We start from the raw sequence: 16,517 nt of genomic DNA on the forward strand, positions 1-16,517 counted from the left end.
CCTTTGGAATGGAGTGGATGAGTGGCCTAATGGTTAGTGTAGGGGGTTATAGTCCTGGAGAACTGGGTTTGATTTCCGCTGCTGGCTGATGGTTGGCATTTGGTTGAGATCCTGCAGCTTCATGTGACCCTGGGCAAGTCACTTTAACCCTCTGTTGCCCCGAGTACAACAGTAATACAATGTACTACCTAGATTGTGAGCCCACTGGAGACAGACCCAGTACCTGTAAAGTGAAACTGTAAAATCACTTAAGTCTTTAAGCGGTATATAAATATTGAAATGAAATGGGTTAGTAATGATTTTAGGTTTAGTTTCTTGCTATACCTCCTGAATTTCATCAAACTGGTTTAGAATAAAAATGTATTACGTGAAACAGTTTAAAATGGGGAAGGTTGGGAAAAACAGTGTTGGATAGGAATCGGTACAATTTAAAAGAACCAGAAGCCAACAGGGTTCTTTAATTGCTATATATATATATATATTGGGAAAAATATTCTTTTAAGTGCTACTACTTTAAATCATAGAGAAATCCCAGAGTGCTCATATGACCCGGAGAGAGTAAAAATGCCATTGTCACACATTCCCAGAGCCCTTTTACAAGCAATTAAAAGGACTTGTATAGTTCACCTTGTATGTACTTTGAAGTCTGCCAACAGAAAGCTTTTCTTCTTTCCAGTTTTAGATTTTTCTATACCAAAGAATATATTAGGCTGCAGTTGTTGTGTGTTTTATTTTCTAAACATAGGGCTTAGATGTTTTGAAGGACACTTGTAGAAGCCCAACATTCACCCTGGTAGATACTTGATAGAATTTCTTTTTCTTAACCAAGGTTCTTTCAGTGATAAGTATTTCCATGCAGGTTTAAAACTCATAGATTGTTAAATTAAAATACACAGCTGTGTATAAGACAAATTGCTTAGAAAGCTCACAGTCATGTCTGTACACATAGTAAGTGCTGCATAAGGAAATTTTAAGACTCTGCCTTCTTCCCTTATCTCGATGCCCTACTGTGTTCAATTCCAATCTTCAGAACTAATTGGTGCACTAAAAATTCTGCGCAAGTGTGTATTTCTTGTGGTATCAAGCCAGATATACCCAGGGCCATAATTTTTGCAACAACAAAAAACACACGTTGCCTTCTGAATAAATGGACATATTTAGTTGTGTATGTAGATGGACCGTGCAGGTCTTTTTCTGCCGTCATCTACTATGTTACTATGTAGCTGGACTGGTTATCAGAAAAAAGGTAGCTGTGGACACTAATTTTGAATTAGCAGTACTGGGGATTAGGCCTGAGCCTAGAAACTTCAGGAGTTTTCGGGGAACAATACAGACAAAAGGTGTTATTTTCCTTTTTGTATGAATATATATAAACATATATGATTTTTCATTTTCTTTACGTAATGTTAAAGCTGTAATTTCATTTCAGATCCTGTTTGACCAAGCACAAAGATCCATTAAAACGCAGCTTCAGACATTTGTTAAGGAGTAAGTTTTTCTTCTTGAAAAAAAAAAAATAAAAATAAACAGAACAAAGCCAAAATAAAGACTGTCTATGAAATATTGGTCTTAGTAGTGAATTACTAAAACCATCACAAGTTGTTGTTGTTGTTTTTTAAATTTATTAAAACAAAACAAAAACATGCCACAAAGTTAAATGTTTTAGAAGAAGGGATTATTAGCTATGAACTGCTTGGGTGTTCTTGACTTGAAACCCAAAGTATTTTATACATTAGTGATGTGTTCATACTTAGGTTTCAGGGTTATTTTGCTGAGTTCATATTCTCTTAGTTTGACAAAATATAAACAGTGAGATCATTGTAAATATCTAATTTTGTTTTTTCAGCCTTGGAAAATATAACATGGTATTTTGCTATTGTGGTTGGGTACTTTTTCAAAGATCGTGTCCAGGTTCTGGTGACTGCTGGTTCCTTCTCTCTCGGCTGTATAATACTAGCCTTGTGCAGTGATAGGTATCAGTGTGAGTTTTTTTGGAAACATAGCTTATAGTTCATCCACCAGTAGTGGAACTCTGAAGAGGGATGGATAAAAGAAACATAACTTGTAAAGATCAGTTTCGTGCAACACACTGTGGCTCTGATTTAGCAAATGCTTTCTTATAATCTTTCTGGAATAAAACAAATTTGATCTATTATCCCAGTTAATTACCTTTGTCGGAAATCTGCTTTGTCCCTTGCCTGTAGCCTCTCATTCATACTAAAGCAGTAATACTAGTAGAGATGTTTTTATTAGGCTGTATTTTCATAGTCTATTTTATAAAATTTTTTAAGGGTATATATTCAGGGTGATATAAGTATATAAGTATTGCCACACTGGGACAGACCAAAGGTCCATCAAGCCCAGCATCCTGTTTCCAACAGTGGCCAATCACAAATACCTGGCAAGATCCCAAAAAAGCTCAATACATTTTATGCTGCTTATCCCACAAATAAGCAGTGGATTTTCCCCAAGTCAATTTAATGATGGTCTATGGACTTTTCCTTTAGGAAGCCGTCCAGACCTTTTTAAAACCCTGTTAAGCTAACCGCCTGATGCTATAGCTCTGTTTTAAGTGGGACAGGCTGATCTAGTCCTGGATTTACCTTATTGCAGGCATAGAATTGTGGTTCTGATTTCTGTGTTCAGTTCCCCAAGAAAGTCAGAAATACATTTTTATACATGCAGTAGAAGAAAAATCAGTATTGGCTCATTGTTTGGGGGGTTGGGGGGGGGGAACTAAAAATGAACTCTGGCACACCTTTGGTTTGAAATGGTTAAATAAGAAAGGCTTCAAAATACTGCAAATTAAATAAGTGTCGGAAGAAAAATGTAAATGGTAGAACTTAGTTTGGGGATTGTTGATGGCGAGAAGAGGGGATGGGCCGTGGGTCGGAAGCTACTACTACTACTACTACTACTATTTAGCATTTCTATAGCGCTACAAGGCATAGGCAGCGCTGCACAAACATAGAAGAAAGACAGTCCCTGCTCAAAGAGCTTACAATCTAATAGACAAAAAATAAATAAAGTAAGCAAATCAAATCAATTATTGTGAACGGGAAGGAAGAGAGGAGGGTAGGTGGAGGCGAGTGGTTACAAGTGGTTACGAGTCAAAAGCAATGTTAAAGAGGTGGGCTTTCAGTCTAGATTTAAAGGTGGCCAAGGATGGGGCAAGACGTAGGGGCTCAGGAAGTTTATTCCAGGTGTAGGGTGCAGCGAGACAGAAGGCGCGGAGTCTGGAGTTGGCAGTAGTGGAGAAGGGAACAGATAAGAAGGATTTATCAATGGAGCGGAGTGCACGGGAAGGGGTGTAGGGAAGGACGAGTGTGGAGAGATACTGGGGAGCAGCAGAGTGAGTACATTTATAGGTTAGTAGAAGAAGTTTGAACAGGATACGAAAACGGATAGGGAGCCAGTGAAGGGTCTTGAGGAGAGGGGTAGTATGAGTAAAGCGACCCTGGCGGAAGATGAGATGGGCAGCAGAGTTTTGAACCGACTGGAGAGGGGAGAGGTGACTAAGTGGGAGGCCAGCAAGAAGCAGATTGCAGTAGTCTAAACGAGAGGTGACAAGGGTGTGGATGAGGGTTTTGGTAGTATGTTGTATGATTTTATGACTGACTATTATTGTCTGAATGTGTGCATATATATTTATTCCTTACATGTTTTTATGTAAGCTGCTCTAGAGCCTTTAGTGATCCTGAGCAGGATATCAAGAGCATGTTAAGAAACAAATACTGGCATAAGTACATGTGCTGAAAAGAATTCATGTAGTGAAACAAACGGTGCACATAGATGTTGAAGGCTGTAGTTTGAGGGGATGAAGGGTGGACCACCAGGGAAAAAAAAATTGGGATGGGTTTAGCGGGGGAGGGGGGTGTCAGGGTCTACTGGACCACCAGGGAAAGTAAAAAAAAAAAAAAAATTGGGGGGGGGGAGGGGTTCACAGAGAGGGGCGTCAGGGTCTACTGTACCACCAGGGAAAATTAAAATAAAAAAAATTAAAAAAATTGGGTGTGTGTCAGGGTTGGGGGTATCGGGGTCCATTAGACCACCAAGGAAATTTAAAAAAATTATTTGGGGGGGGGGGGGTGCACGCTAGGAGGTGAGAAGTAGGAAGTACAAGCAGGCAGCCTTTACTCGTTAAATTAATGCTGCTCTGGAGCTGTGCATCCCCCTGAATACATATTTGAATACTAATGAGCGCATTGTAATACCTTTGCATGGGGTTCTTGGTGGCTGCTAATTGCACAGGTTAGAGCCATGGAAAACTCCTTTGTTCATTACTAGCTACATAATCACTTGCTTCAGACTGGCTAGAATCAGTCTAAAGCAAATATTAATAGCATTTCAAGCTTTGTGCATCTGGCCCACAAGCACTGAAACCCCACCTTTTTGTAGAATCATTCTCCACACCCCTCTGCATAACCATCTCTCCATCGTTATTTTTTTTCTCATCTTCTGATCTTATGACCTCCTGTCTTTTTTTTTCTCCTCCTTCTCCATTCTTATATTTTAAATTTGTAAACTGCCCATTAACAGTATTTCAACTGCAATGAATATATAAATAACCTAATTTGCTAAAGTATAAAAATGTTTTCCTGTCTCTAATCTCTCTGGCAAGATTGTTCCAAAGGTCTGGTGCAAAACAGCGAAAAGCACTAGTCTGAGTCACCCTCAGTCTGATCTGCAGGTATCGAAACCATCAGCTCCTCTTGAGAGGATCATAAAAAGTGGTTATAAAAACATGAATTAAGTGACTTGTCAGATATACTAGTTCACCCCTATCTTCATCCCATTAAGACTGCTACTGTCTCACTTCTATGTTCTAATATACTTGTCTTTTGCTCATATTGTCCTGACCTGAGGGAGAGGGTTCTGGCATTTAAAAGCTGATCAAAAAATACCTTTTTTTTTGTTATATTGGAAAAATTATTATCTTAGTTTTCCTTTTTTTATTTTTATTTATTTCCCATATATACTAAGAATAGTATTAAACAAATAAGGTGAAGCATGAGGTAAGACTTTTAGAAACCAAGACGGAGTGCTATCAGCATTTGGATTGACTGATTCATGGTTTAGACATGTGGTATATGACCTTTATTTCTGCATGGATCAGGAACTGGGGGAAGAAATACTTTTTCAGATTGAGTTTACTCACTGGAAGTGGCTAAATTGTTCAGTAAACTGATCAACTAGGCCTTTTCCAGCAGAGGCCAAACACTTATTTATTGCATTTGTATCCCACATTTTCCCACCTCTTTGCAAGCTCAATGTGGCTTACAATACATCATGAATAGTGGAAGCATATAGGAAAAGATACATTTAGCATTATAGAAGGATTTTGGGTAATATGATAATGATAGAACATATAATAGTATTTTAACAAGTAAACAAGTAGTCACTGCACATAGTTCGTATTGGCCCAGTAGGGTGCTTTTATGGAAGGATAGTGAATTTCTTATATTTTTGCTGTAGCTTTTTTTTTTCTATATGTAGACTTTGCAGACCTTTTTTATATCACTGTCCATAGTGTTTTGAAGTTTATGGATATAAATTATTAAAAATATCAGATGATGATGGTATGATTTGGCATATATTGCTGTGCTTTGGAGCCATTTTCTTGCTTTGTCTTTGATATCTGTTCTTTTGTCTGTCTTTCTGTCTCTCTCTCTCTTTCTCTCCCCCCTATGTGGAAGGAGAGGTCACAAGCTTTCCTTCCTAGGCTTTGCCCCTGAGAAGTAAGTCTCTGTTGACTTACACCGTTCTGAATCCTGTCCGATACATACTAACATAGTAAATGACGGCAGATATAGACCTGAACGGTCCATCCAGTCTGCCCAACAAGATAAGCTCAGTTTACATGGTATGTAATACTTTATATAAATATCCAAGTTTGATTTGTCCCTGCCTTTCTGAGGGCACAGCCCGTAGAAATCCGCCGTGCACCGGTTTTATTCTAAAATACCGGCGTTGCCACCCAATGTCCGCTAAGAGTCCATAGATCTTTTCCTTCTAAACAGGATTCCTTTGTGTTTATCCCACGCATGTTTGAATTCCATTACCATTTTCATCACCACCACGTCCCGCAGGAGGGCATTCCACGTATCCACCACTCTCTCTGTGGAAAAACTACTTCCTGACATTACTCCTGAGTCTGCCCTCCTGTCCTCTAGTTCTACCACCTTCCCGTCTCCGGAAAAGGTTCCTATGCGGATTAATACCTTTCAAATATTTGAACGTCTGTATCATGTCACCCCTTTTTCTTCTTTCCTCCAAGGTATACACGTTCAGAACGGCAAGTCTCTCGTATGGTTTGCAACGCAAATCCCATACCATTTTCCCTTGAGAGAAATCATTGGCATGCTGTGAGAGGAAGCGATGTGTCTGGGATGTGATGTAAGCTTGAGCCCTGAGGAGCAAAGCATTTCCTGGCTTCTGATTCCTATGGCTGCCCTGGGTGATTGTGAGACTGCCAAGGTGCACCTTGGCACCATTTCTAAGTACACTATGCATAGAGACCTACTGGGAGAAAATTAATTTCAAAAAGCTAGTATCTTACCTTGTAAAATTATAGACAACATAAGTAGTGGCGTCTGATCAAGTCAGCGTGAGAAAAAGTAATGCCTGTACTGCAAATCGTCATATAGAACCACAGCAGAGCCTCGTTCTCAGAAAAAAACGTGATGTAAACAATTTTAAAGCCCACTATGGACCAATATTTAAAAAAAAATGTTTAAGGGTCTGCTAGCTATATGTATTTTACAGTTTTCAATCTTATAAAAGATGAAAAATAAATTAAACTGTGGATCAGTCAAAAGCGAATGCCGTTAAAACGATGCAGGGAACCGAAGCTGCCCTTTAAAAACCAAAGCACTTGGGGATCTCAGTGAAGGAACAGTGCTGTGGCCCAACAGTTTCCTGTGTCTTTCTGGGCTGAAGGGGGTTGGGGGGGGGGAGGGTTTGGTTCTTGAAGCTTGTGGTGGTTCTGTTCAGCTCTTGTATGCCTTGTTTTTCTATGATGTCTTCTGAGATTTGTAAATAAAATTGATTATTTTATTTATTTATTGCATTTGTATCCTACATTTTCCCACCTATTTGCGGGCTCAGTGTGGCTTACAATACCTTGTGAAGGATGGAAATACATTGTTACAGTACGATTATGGGTTACATTGTGAGGAGTTATGGGAAGACAAAGTCAAAAATCGTGAGGGCGTGGAAACCATGTGATTATAAAAAAGCCCCCAAACACTCTTGTTTTAAAAAAAAAACCACCAAGGTTAAGAAAAAACCAAGAGCCTTTAAACAGTTTAAAATACCGATGGCGCAAACTAACCCTTCTGTTTACTAAGCCATGCGGCAATGCCGACACAGCCCATTCAAAAGTGAATGGTCTGTGTCGGCACTAGCGTGGCTTAGTAAATAGGGGGGGGGGGGGTAAGTTAATTTTTATAGGGGACATAGAATGCATTTGCTAATTCTTGTTTCTAAAAGGGATTGTAAATAGTAATCATTACAACTAAATAGAAAATTTTTTTTTAAACTAAATAATAACTACATGGAATATGTCAAGATCCATTGTCACGAAACAACAAAAGAATAAACTGGATGGGAAAAGGAATAAAAACATGCAAGTCTCTATGAAAAAATATCTCATGCAAATAAAATAATGCCAGAACAGGAGAGAGTGCTAACAAAATTTATAAATTAGTAGCAAATTCCAAGGTTCAAATGGATGCAATAAGAGTATAAAACTTTTACACATTATATGCTCCTTTTACTAAGGTACACTAATGGATTTAGCGTATGTTAAGTGATAAGGTGCCCATTATATTCCTATGTATTCACTAGGCATATACAGATAGGTTAATTATCTCGTAATACTCAGCTTCATAATCACCTTACTAATATCATATTCAATGGTCTAGTTAAACAGTACCCTTGATCATCAGATCCGCGCAGCTACCTCTGTAATGGCTAGAATGAGCCAAGCATATTTGGGAGGTAGTGACGTAATCATCGATCCTATTGGTAGGTTATATTTTTCAAAATTTTTTTCTCTTTTTTTTTTTTCTTTTCTCTTCACTACCTCCCAAATATGCTTGGCTCATTCTAGCCATTACAGAGGTAGCTGCGCGGATCTGATGATCCAATTAAAGGGTACTGTTTAACTAGACCATTGAATATGATATTACTAAGGTAACTTAGAGGCATATTTTCAAAGCACTTTGGGAGGCTAAGTTCCATATGTTTCTATGGAACTTTGGGAGGCTAAGTGCTTTGAAAATAAGCCTCATAGTAACATAGTAGATGACAGCAGAAAAAGACCTGCACGGTCCATCTAGTCTGCCCACGATAAACTCATGTGTATACCTTACCTTGATTTGTACCTGTCTTTTTCAGGGCACAGACCATATAAGTCTGTGCAGCAGTATTTCCCGCCTCCCAACCACCAGTCCCGCCTCCCATCACCGGCTCCGGCACAGACCCCGTATAAGTCTGCCCTCCCCCATCCTAGCCTCTCAACCACCAACCCCTCTTCCCCCCGCCACCCAATTTCAGCTAAGCTTCTGTGGATCCATTCCTTCTGCACAGGATTCCTTTATGCCTGTCCCATGCATGCTTGAATTCCGTTACCGTTTTCATCTCCACCACCTCCCGCGGGAGGGCATTCCAAGCGTTCACCACCCTCTCCGTGAAGAAATACTTCCTGACATCTTTCCTGAGTCTGCCCCCCTTCAATCTCATTTCATGTCCTCTCGTTCTACCGCCTTCCCCTCTCCGGAAAAGATTCATTTGCGGATTAATACCTTTCAAATATTTGAACGTCTGTATCATATCACCCCTGTTCCTCCTTTCCTCCAGAGTATACATGTTCACGTCAGCAAGTCTCTCTTCATACGTCTTTGAACGCAACTCCCATACCATCCTCGTAGCTTTTCTTTGTACCGCTTCCATTTTTTTAACATCCTTCGCAAGGTATGGCCTCCAAAACTGAACACAATACTCCAGGTGGGGCCTCACCAACGTCTTATACAGGGGCATTAAAACTTCCTTTTTTCTGCTGGTCACACCTCTCTCTATACAGCCTAGCAACCTTCTCGCTACGGCCACCGCCTTGTCGCACTGTTTCATAGCCTTTAGGTCCTCAGATACTATCACCCCAAGATCCCTCTCCCCGTCCGTGACTATCAGGCTCTCCCCACCTAACACATACGCCTCCCTTGGATTTCTACTCCCTAAGTGCATCACTTTGCATTTCTTCGCATTGAATTTTAATTGCCAAACGTTAGACCATTTTTCCAGCTTCTTCAGATCTTTTTTCATGTTTTCCACTCCCTCCGGGGTGTCCACTCTGTTGCAAATCTTGGTGTCATCCGCAAAAAGGCAAACTTTACCTTGTAACCCTTCGGCAATGTCACTCACAAATATATTGAACAGAATGGGCCCCAGCACCGATCCCTGAGGCACTCCACTACTCACCTTTCCCTCCTCTGAGTGAACTCCATTCACTACCACCCTCTGGCGTCTGCCCGTCAACCAGTTCCTAATCCAGTTCACCACTTTGGGTCCTATCTTCAGCCCTTCTAGTTTATTCAAGAGCCTCCTGTGGGGAACCGTGTCAAAAGACTTGCTGAAATCTAAGAGGGAGTTTGCTCTGCTGAGAGACTTCATGTCAAATGTTAATGCTTTCCTTTTTCAGTTTAATTTACTCCTGAGCTAATTAGACCCCCTGCAATTAGTTTTAGATACAGTCTGGTCTGGAAGCTACTGTAGGTAACTGCTCAAAGGATATTGATACGCTTCTGTCCAAATTTGAGTCAAAATGTTAGAAAGATTGAGGTTGGTGGTTTGATCCAGAGTTAACGTTTGAAGAACTCAGTGGATCATGCTGATACTTCTGACCACAGCCCTATCCAGACTTGGTCTCAACATGTTTATTTATGCTGATGACATCACAATCTCTATTCCTTTTAAAACAGACCTTAGCGAGATCCACAATGAAATAAGACTTGGGTTACACACCATGCTCGATTGGGCCAGCTCATTTCAGTTCAAGCTCAATACTGAGAAAACTCATTGCCTCATACTCTCCTCACCCTATACCAAATACGCACCCCAAACATTAATTACTCCTGAGCTTGCCCTCCCAATCTCTGAATCCCTGAAAATACTAGGAGTGATTGTCGATCGAAATTTAACACTGGAGCAACATACGAATTCTACTATCAGACGCATGTTCTTCAGTCTCTGGAAACTAAAACGTATAAAACCTTATTTTCCTAGAGAAGTCTTTCACACTTTAGTACAATCACTGGTATTACCCAGTATATAATGGCCTTATGTACAAAACCGTGCAAATGCATAGTTAGGTTGGGTCAGGTTAAATATACCTTTTTTTCACCAGATAGTCTAAAATCATTTCTAGATTCTAAGCAAATGTAATAGTTAAAGTAAATGGGAGTATTTACGCCACCTTATTTCTTTTATATAAGTTCAAGTAATAACTCTTCCCTAACTCTGTTCGCCCCATGATTTAAATGGGGTCTAAGGAAGCCTAAAATGTATGTTTGTGATAATATGCTATTACCTTTTCTTTTGCTTTATTGTTTATATGAAGAATTATTGAATTTCTTATTAATCTAACTATTGCTGTATTTCAAAACAAGTGTAATCTTGTTAAAATTGAAAATTAATAAACAAATTGAAATATAAGTACAAAACCACCTCCGCATCCACCTTCTCCTACACTAGCGCGCATTTGTGGAATGGTCTACCTAAATTGGTGAAACTTACTCCTGATCACCCTACCTTCAAACAGCGCCTCCAGACCTTTTTTTTTTTTTGCAAAGCTTATGCTCCACTCCCGCCTAGCATCTCTAACTTCTGAACTGTCTCTGTCCCAGTGTCATATTGATCACCACTGCTCTTTCTCTTTTTCCCTTCCTTGCTTTTACCCTCTCTCTCTTATACTTCTAAGAAAGACATTGATTGATTGTTCGCTGACTTGTGTGTTTATATAGATTGTTGTAAGCTACATTGGGCCTGCTCGTGGGTGGGAAATTGTGGGATATAAATGCTGTAAATAAATAAATAAATGCTTGTCAGTGGGAGTAACTTTGGCAGGATAAATTGGTGATTCATCATAAATGAGAGAACTATAAAGAATTATCTTAGATGTCTCAGTTGGAGACTGATTAATTTTTCAGAAGTGCCATTTAAGTATCCATCCTATTTACACTTGGAGAAAGCCCACACAGAAATCTTTAATACCACCAAGAAATATTTTCCAAAAGTTATTTTTTTGCCAGTGGGGAAAGTGGAATAGGAAATTAAAGATCAGCATCTTAAAGCTGACTGCTGGAATGTGTTAACAATGTTGGAAAGATCTTTGTTCAAAAAGTATAAAAGTCACCTTGCTGGTGGTTTTTGTCTTTGCACAAGATAAAACATTTTATAGATTGTCTTTATTTTGGGGTCTTTGGGCCAAAAGATCTGGATTTGTATAGAAAACAAGAGAGAACTTGAGGTTGTGGCCTTGGGAGTCCAAATGGATTATTTCCCCTATGGATGTCTTGCTGCACATGTGAGAGATGTTTTGGCCTAACTGCATTGTTTCCTTGATGCTAAAAAGAGCTGAGTTGGGGGTATCTGAAAGCGGTGAGGGGATTTTCCATGCTAAAATGAATGATTGTCCCACGTATAGCTGTGGTTATAATTAATACTTGCTGAAGACCAGGTTTGTCTTTCTCCCACTAAATATTTATGTACTATATTCCTTCTATTTTCCTTTCTTGTGCTCTCTCTTTTGATGATGATCTGTTTGGAAGAACAAAAATATTTTCTTTGACATTTACTTAATGATTTGTCTCTCATTTCCAAATTCAATGTTAATTGAACTTTTTACATTTTGAAATAAAAAAAAAAAAATCACATGATGGGTGCTTTATTGGAAATTCTTATTGTTCAGATTTTCCATTAGTTCTAGTTCCATTGGGCACTGTACACAAGTACTGTCTTACATATAGAGCTTGATTTACTAAGAATAATTTTCCATTGAGCTGGGTTGGGGGGGGGGGGGGTGGCGGCATAGTAAATCTTTCCCATGGCCATACCATGTTGGTATGGAACATAGTCCAAATTCAGAATTTCAGGAAGGTATAACATGGGGGAAAAACAGCTTTCCTATAGCAATAAATCACTGCAGTTAGGAAGCTTCAAAGGAAAAGCTGTTTATTTTCCAGTTATGGTTTAACAGTATTTGTGACTGGTGTGCACAAGGAGCTAAAGTGAATGGAAAAAGCAGTGCAGGCTTAGTGTCAGCATATGGAACTTGCACCCAAAACCAGTAGGTCATCTCAACAGTACAAAGAGCAGAACTGGACGGTGAAAAGTAAAACATCTTTTTACTGTACTGGAACAATAAGTCAGTACTGTCTTTTGGTTTTGTGGGAGAACCGCTTAACACAGCTCACCCATGGTGTATTCACCATCGTTTGTGCTATTTATGGAAAATGGAAGAAAAGTGTGTTTGATTTTAAATAATGACTTTTGTTTAAAATCGTTCTCTAGGGACTGTAATTCATCATCCAAGAAGGCATTCATGCCACCTACAGCAAATGTATGTGATTTCTTTTAGAGACCTTAGGAAGTTCAAAGATGCAAAGAAACAGTTTGACAAAGTCAGTGAAGAAAAAGAAAATGCCCTTGCAAAAAATGCACAAGCTCAAAAAACTAAACAACACGAAGTGGAGGAGGCCACAAATATCCTGACAGCAACACGGAAATGCTTTCGACACATAGCTCTGGACTACGTCCTTCAGGTAGGTACACTTAGAACTCGTTAGTTTGATTTCTCTTAGTGATATTGGACAAATGTGGCTGATTTTCATGCTTAAGTAGTAAAGGCTTTTCTGTAATTCTCTCCAAGCAGCTCAGATCCTATTTTATTTATTATTTTGTCATTTTCCTTCGCCTGAATGTGTTTTTCTCCAGAATTCAAAAATGTGGCGAGCTTTGTCAGAAACTAAGATTTCAGAGGGCCCTTCTAGTTTGCATTTCATTTTCAAAAAGTTGAGATGATTGCTTTACCTCAAGAGGCTTAGAAAGCACTGACTAATCCAGAGTTCTCTGATGAGAAGCCGGATATATAGGCCTCACTCATGAGTGATGTCATTTGATGGAGTCTGGGATGGAAAGCTTACAGAATAGAGCTTTCTAGAATGGTGCTTCATGCATGTGTGGGACTTCTCTGTCTTCATCATTGCACAGAGCCAGTTTAGTTCTTTGTTTGATGGAGCCTGGAAGTCGTTCCTTGTTTTTGGCCATTGTGAGGTAGACTCTTAATTATTTATTTTTTGCTTTTCATGTTTTTCTCAATGTTTTAAGTACCCAAAAGCACACTATAATCTCTACACAGTCCGCACAGTCTTAACAAGATAAACTAGATTTTTTTTTTTGTTACATTTGTACCCCGCGCTTTCCCACTCATTGCAGGCTCAATGCGGCTTACATGGGGCAATGGAGGGTTAAGTGACTTGCCCAGAGTCACAAGGAGCTGCCTGTGCCTGAAGTGGGAATCGAACTCAGTTCCTCAGTTCCCCAGGACCAAAGTGCACCACCCTAACCACTAGGCCACTCCTCTACTTCAGATCCCCGGTGCTGTTATGAATTTTTGTAAACTGCACCGCTCCGCTATACCACTGGGTATTGTTCTCCCAGTGCGGTTTCACGTGGAAATCCTCATTAGGTTCGAATATCTTTCTTATACTCTTTTTCAAATTTTTTTCTTTTTATGTACTAAGATAGGTAACAATTTCTTGATTTTGCACTTATCTTAATGTTCGGACTCTCTCACTGGTTCGCTCTACAGCGAGCTCCTGTTTTGTATTATCTTCATCAGGAGCTGAACCTTTGAATTGCCCCTAAAATAACACACATTTTTCACCAGATTTACTTCTCTTCTACTCCTTTTCTGTGGGCAGTGTGTCCAAATGGGTTAATATATAAAAATAAAAGAAGACCACTCTGTATTTCTCTTACCGGAATTGGCGATCGCTATCACGGTACTATGTAAGCCACATTGAGCCTGCAAATAGGTGGGAAAATGTGGGATACAAATGCAACAAATAAATAGTGAAGTGGTATCTTTTGTTACTGGACTGACTTAATACATTTTTTAACAAGCTTTTGAAGGCAGAGCCACCTTCTTCAGGTCGGTTACGGCAACCACACTGCTTTATTCAAATAGGCTAGTTTTCTACACACACTGACAGGAATGAACCTCTTCCTAAGCTAGGGTATGTGGCGTATGATCTCAGTCTCCCAAAGTTACTGCTAACGCCCATTGTAGTACTTGCATTGTGCCAAAGAGAGCTTCTTGAGTTCATAAGACGTAACATGTATAGGAGGCCTATTCAGGGGTGCTTGTGGCACACAGTTCGGGGGAAATATTTTATTTTTATTTTATTTTATTTATTGCATTTGTATCCCACATTATCCTACCTCTTTACAGGCTCAATGTGGCTTACAATACATCATGGATAGTGGAAATAAGAAGAGAATCGACATTTGGTATTACAAAAGGATTTTGGGTTGCATGGTAATGGAATACATGATAGTAATATAACAGAGGCATTATTAAACGTTTCTGGATATATGTGGGGAGTTTCACGTGTGTTGATCTTTGTGGTATATCTTGTCAAAGAGATGGGTCTTCAGTAGTTTGCGGAAGTTGGTCAGTTCATAGATCGGTTTTAGGTTGCGTGGCAGCGCGTTCCATAATTGTGTGCTCATATAGGAAAAAGGTTGATGCTTGCATTAATTTGTATTTTAGACCTTTACAGTTGGGGAAATGGAGATTAAGGAATGTGCGAGATGATTTTTTAGCATTCCTGGGTGTTAGGTCTATCAGGTCTGCCACTTTTTTTTTGGTGTCTGACTGCATCGCTTGGTATTTGAAGATCTCTTTCGCCACTTGATGCACAGAATAATCACTTTGCACTGACACTTCGATTATGAAGGTTGTTCTTGTGCTTTTTACAAATTTTTTCTTTAGCGCAATGTCTGGTTTTCGTTGTTAGATTACTCTTCATTTTCCATAATTCTCTTAGAGGCAGATGCACTAAACGTTTTTCATCGTTAAATGAGCCCTCGGGGAAGAATTTCCGATCCTTTCCATGCACTTAAGCCTATTTTCCGACGACAGTAGCAGCTAACGAAAACGGAATGGAGATGAGCAATTAGTGTGAAAACCCCATTGAAACGACATGCACTAACCTTTTCCGATTGCCTTTACGCAGGAAAAAGGCAGGAAAACTAACGAGAGGTCTGGACCTCTCGTTAGGACAGCTCCGTGGCAGGAAAAAGTGTTAAGTGAAAAAATAAACAAACTTTGAGCCAATCCCAGCGCATTAGCAGAGCTAAAAGCGCTGTGATTGGTCCAAAGGACCTCAGAAAACACATAAAAAAATAAAAATAAAAAAAGGATCGGGAGGGGGCAAGGGCGCTCATCAGGAGCGTCCTGTACGGACGGCCTTGCCCCCCCCCCCGCCGCTGCTCCCCACTTTCCGCCGCTCCCCCACCCCGAAAAAGCAAAATTGTAGCAGCCCCTGCCCCCCTCCCTTCCTCACTACTCTCAGCTCCGCCTCCCGACATCCTCCGTCTGTGCCCCGCCCCCTTTGGGGGTCGTCGCCGCCATTCCCCTTCTCCATCGGGCCCCCCTCCCTCTTACCGGGCCCGTGCAGCGCCTCTCTCCTCTGTCCGAAGGCGCTGCACGGGCAAGAAGAACGCTGAATCAGCTGATGCCTGCCTTCGATAGAGCGTCTTTCTCCTCCTGGGCCCGCCCCTTTCTGACGTCGGTAACCTACGTAGGTTACTGACGTCAGACAGGGGCGGGCCCAGGAGGAGAAAGACGCTCTATCGAAGGCAGGCATCAGCTGATTCAGCGTTCTTCTTGCCCGTGCAGCGCCTTCGGACAGAGGAGAGAGGCGCTGCACGGGCCCGGTAAGAGGGAGGGGGGCCCGATGGAGAAGGGGAATGGCGGCGACGACCCCCAAAGGGGGCGGGGCACAGACGGAGGATGTCGGGAGGCGGAGCTGAGAGTAGTGAGGAAGGGAGGGGGGCAGAGGCTGCTACAATTTTGCTTTTTCGGGGTGGGGGGAGCGGCGGAAAGTGGGGAGCAGCGGCGGGGGGGGGGGGGGCAAGGCCGTCCGTACAGGACGCTCCTGATGAGCGCCCTTGCCCCCTCCCGATCCTTTTTTAGTTTTATTTTTTTATGTGTCAATTCAATTTGCCATGTGCTTGTGATTTGACTGTTTGTGGCATGCGCAGAGCAGCTAACATAACGCTTGGCTGCTCTGCGCATGATTTGGGGGCCGATTAACGATGTGTATTGTGATTCTTTGATACATTGTACGTTTCAATACCGATTCCAGCATGTGTGACTTTTTTTTTTGGTGCATTTTTCGTTATTTTAAAATCGTTAGGGACTTTAACGATTTAGATTTTTTTACGTTTGG

The 16,517-nt window shown here is 40.7% G+C and overlaps 1 protein-coding gene across 6 annotated transcripts in view; it reads left to right on the forward strand.

Moving 5' to 3' along the window:
- The window catches only part of ACAP2 (ArfGAP with coiled-coil, ankyrin repeat and PH domains 2), a 160,869-nt gene that overhangs the window by 57,641 nt on the left and 86,711 nt on the right, over positions 1–16,517 (forward strand). For all 6 annotated transcript variants that reach the window (XR_003943647.1, XM_030217153.1, XM_030217155.1 and 3 more), the window contains exons 5-6: positions 1,430–1,488; positions 12,638–12,821. Coding sequence is in view for 5 of the 6 variants with exons in the window: in XM_030217153.1 (XP_030073013.1) it covers positions 1,430–1,488; positions 12,638–12,821 (243 nt within the window). In the remaining variant the exon portion in view is untranslated. The remainder of the gene's footprint in view (positions 1–1,429; positions 1,489–12,637; positions 12,822–16,517) is intronic.

The sequence above is a fragment of the Microcaecilia unicolor genome, chromosome 10 (assembly GCF_901765095.1).
Source record: "Microcaecilia unicolor chromosome 10, aMicUni1.1, whole genome shotgun sequence".
Classification (NCBI taxonomy): domain Eukaryota; kingdom Metazoa; phylum Chordata; class Amphibia; order Gymnophiona; family Siphonopidae; genus Microcaecilia; species Microcaecilia unicolor.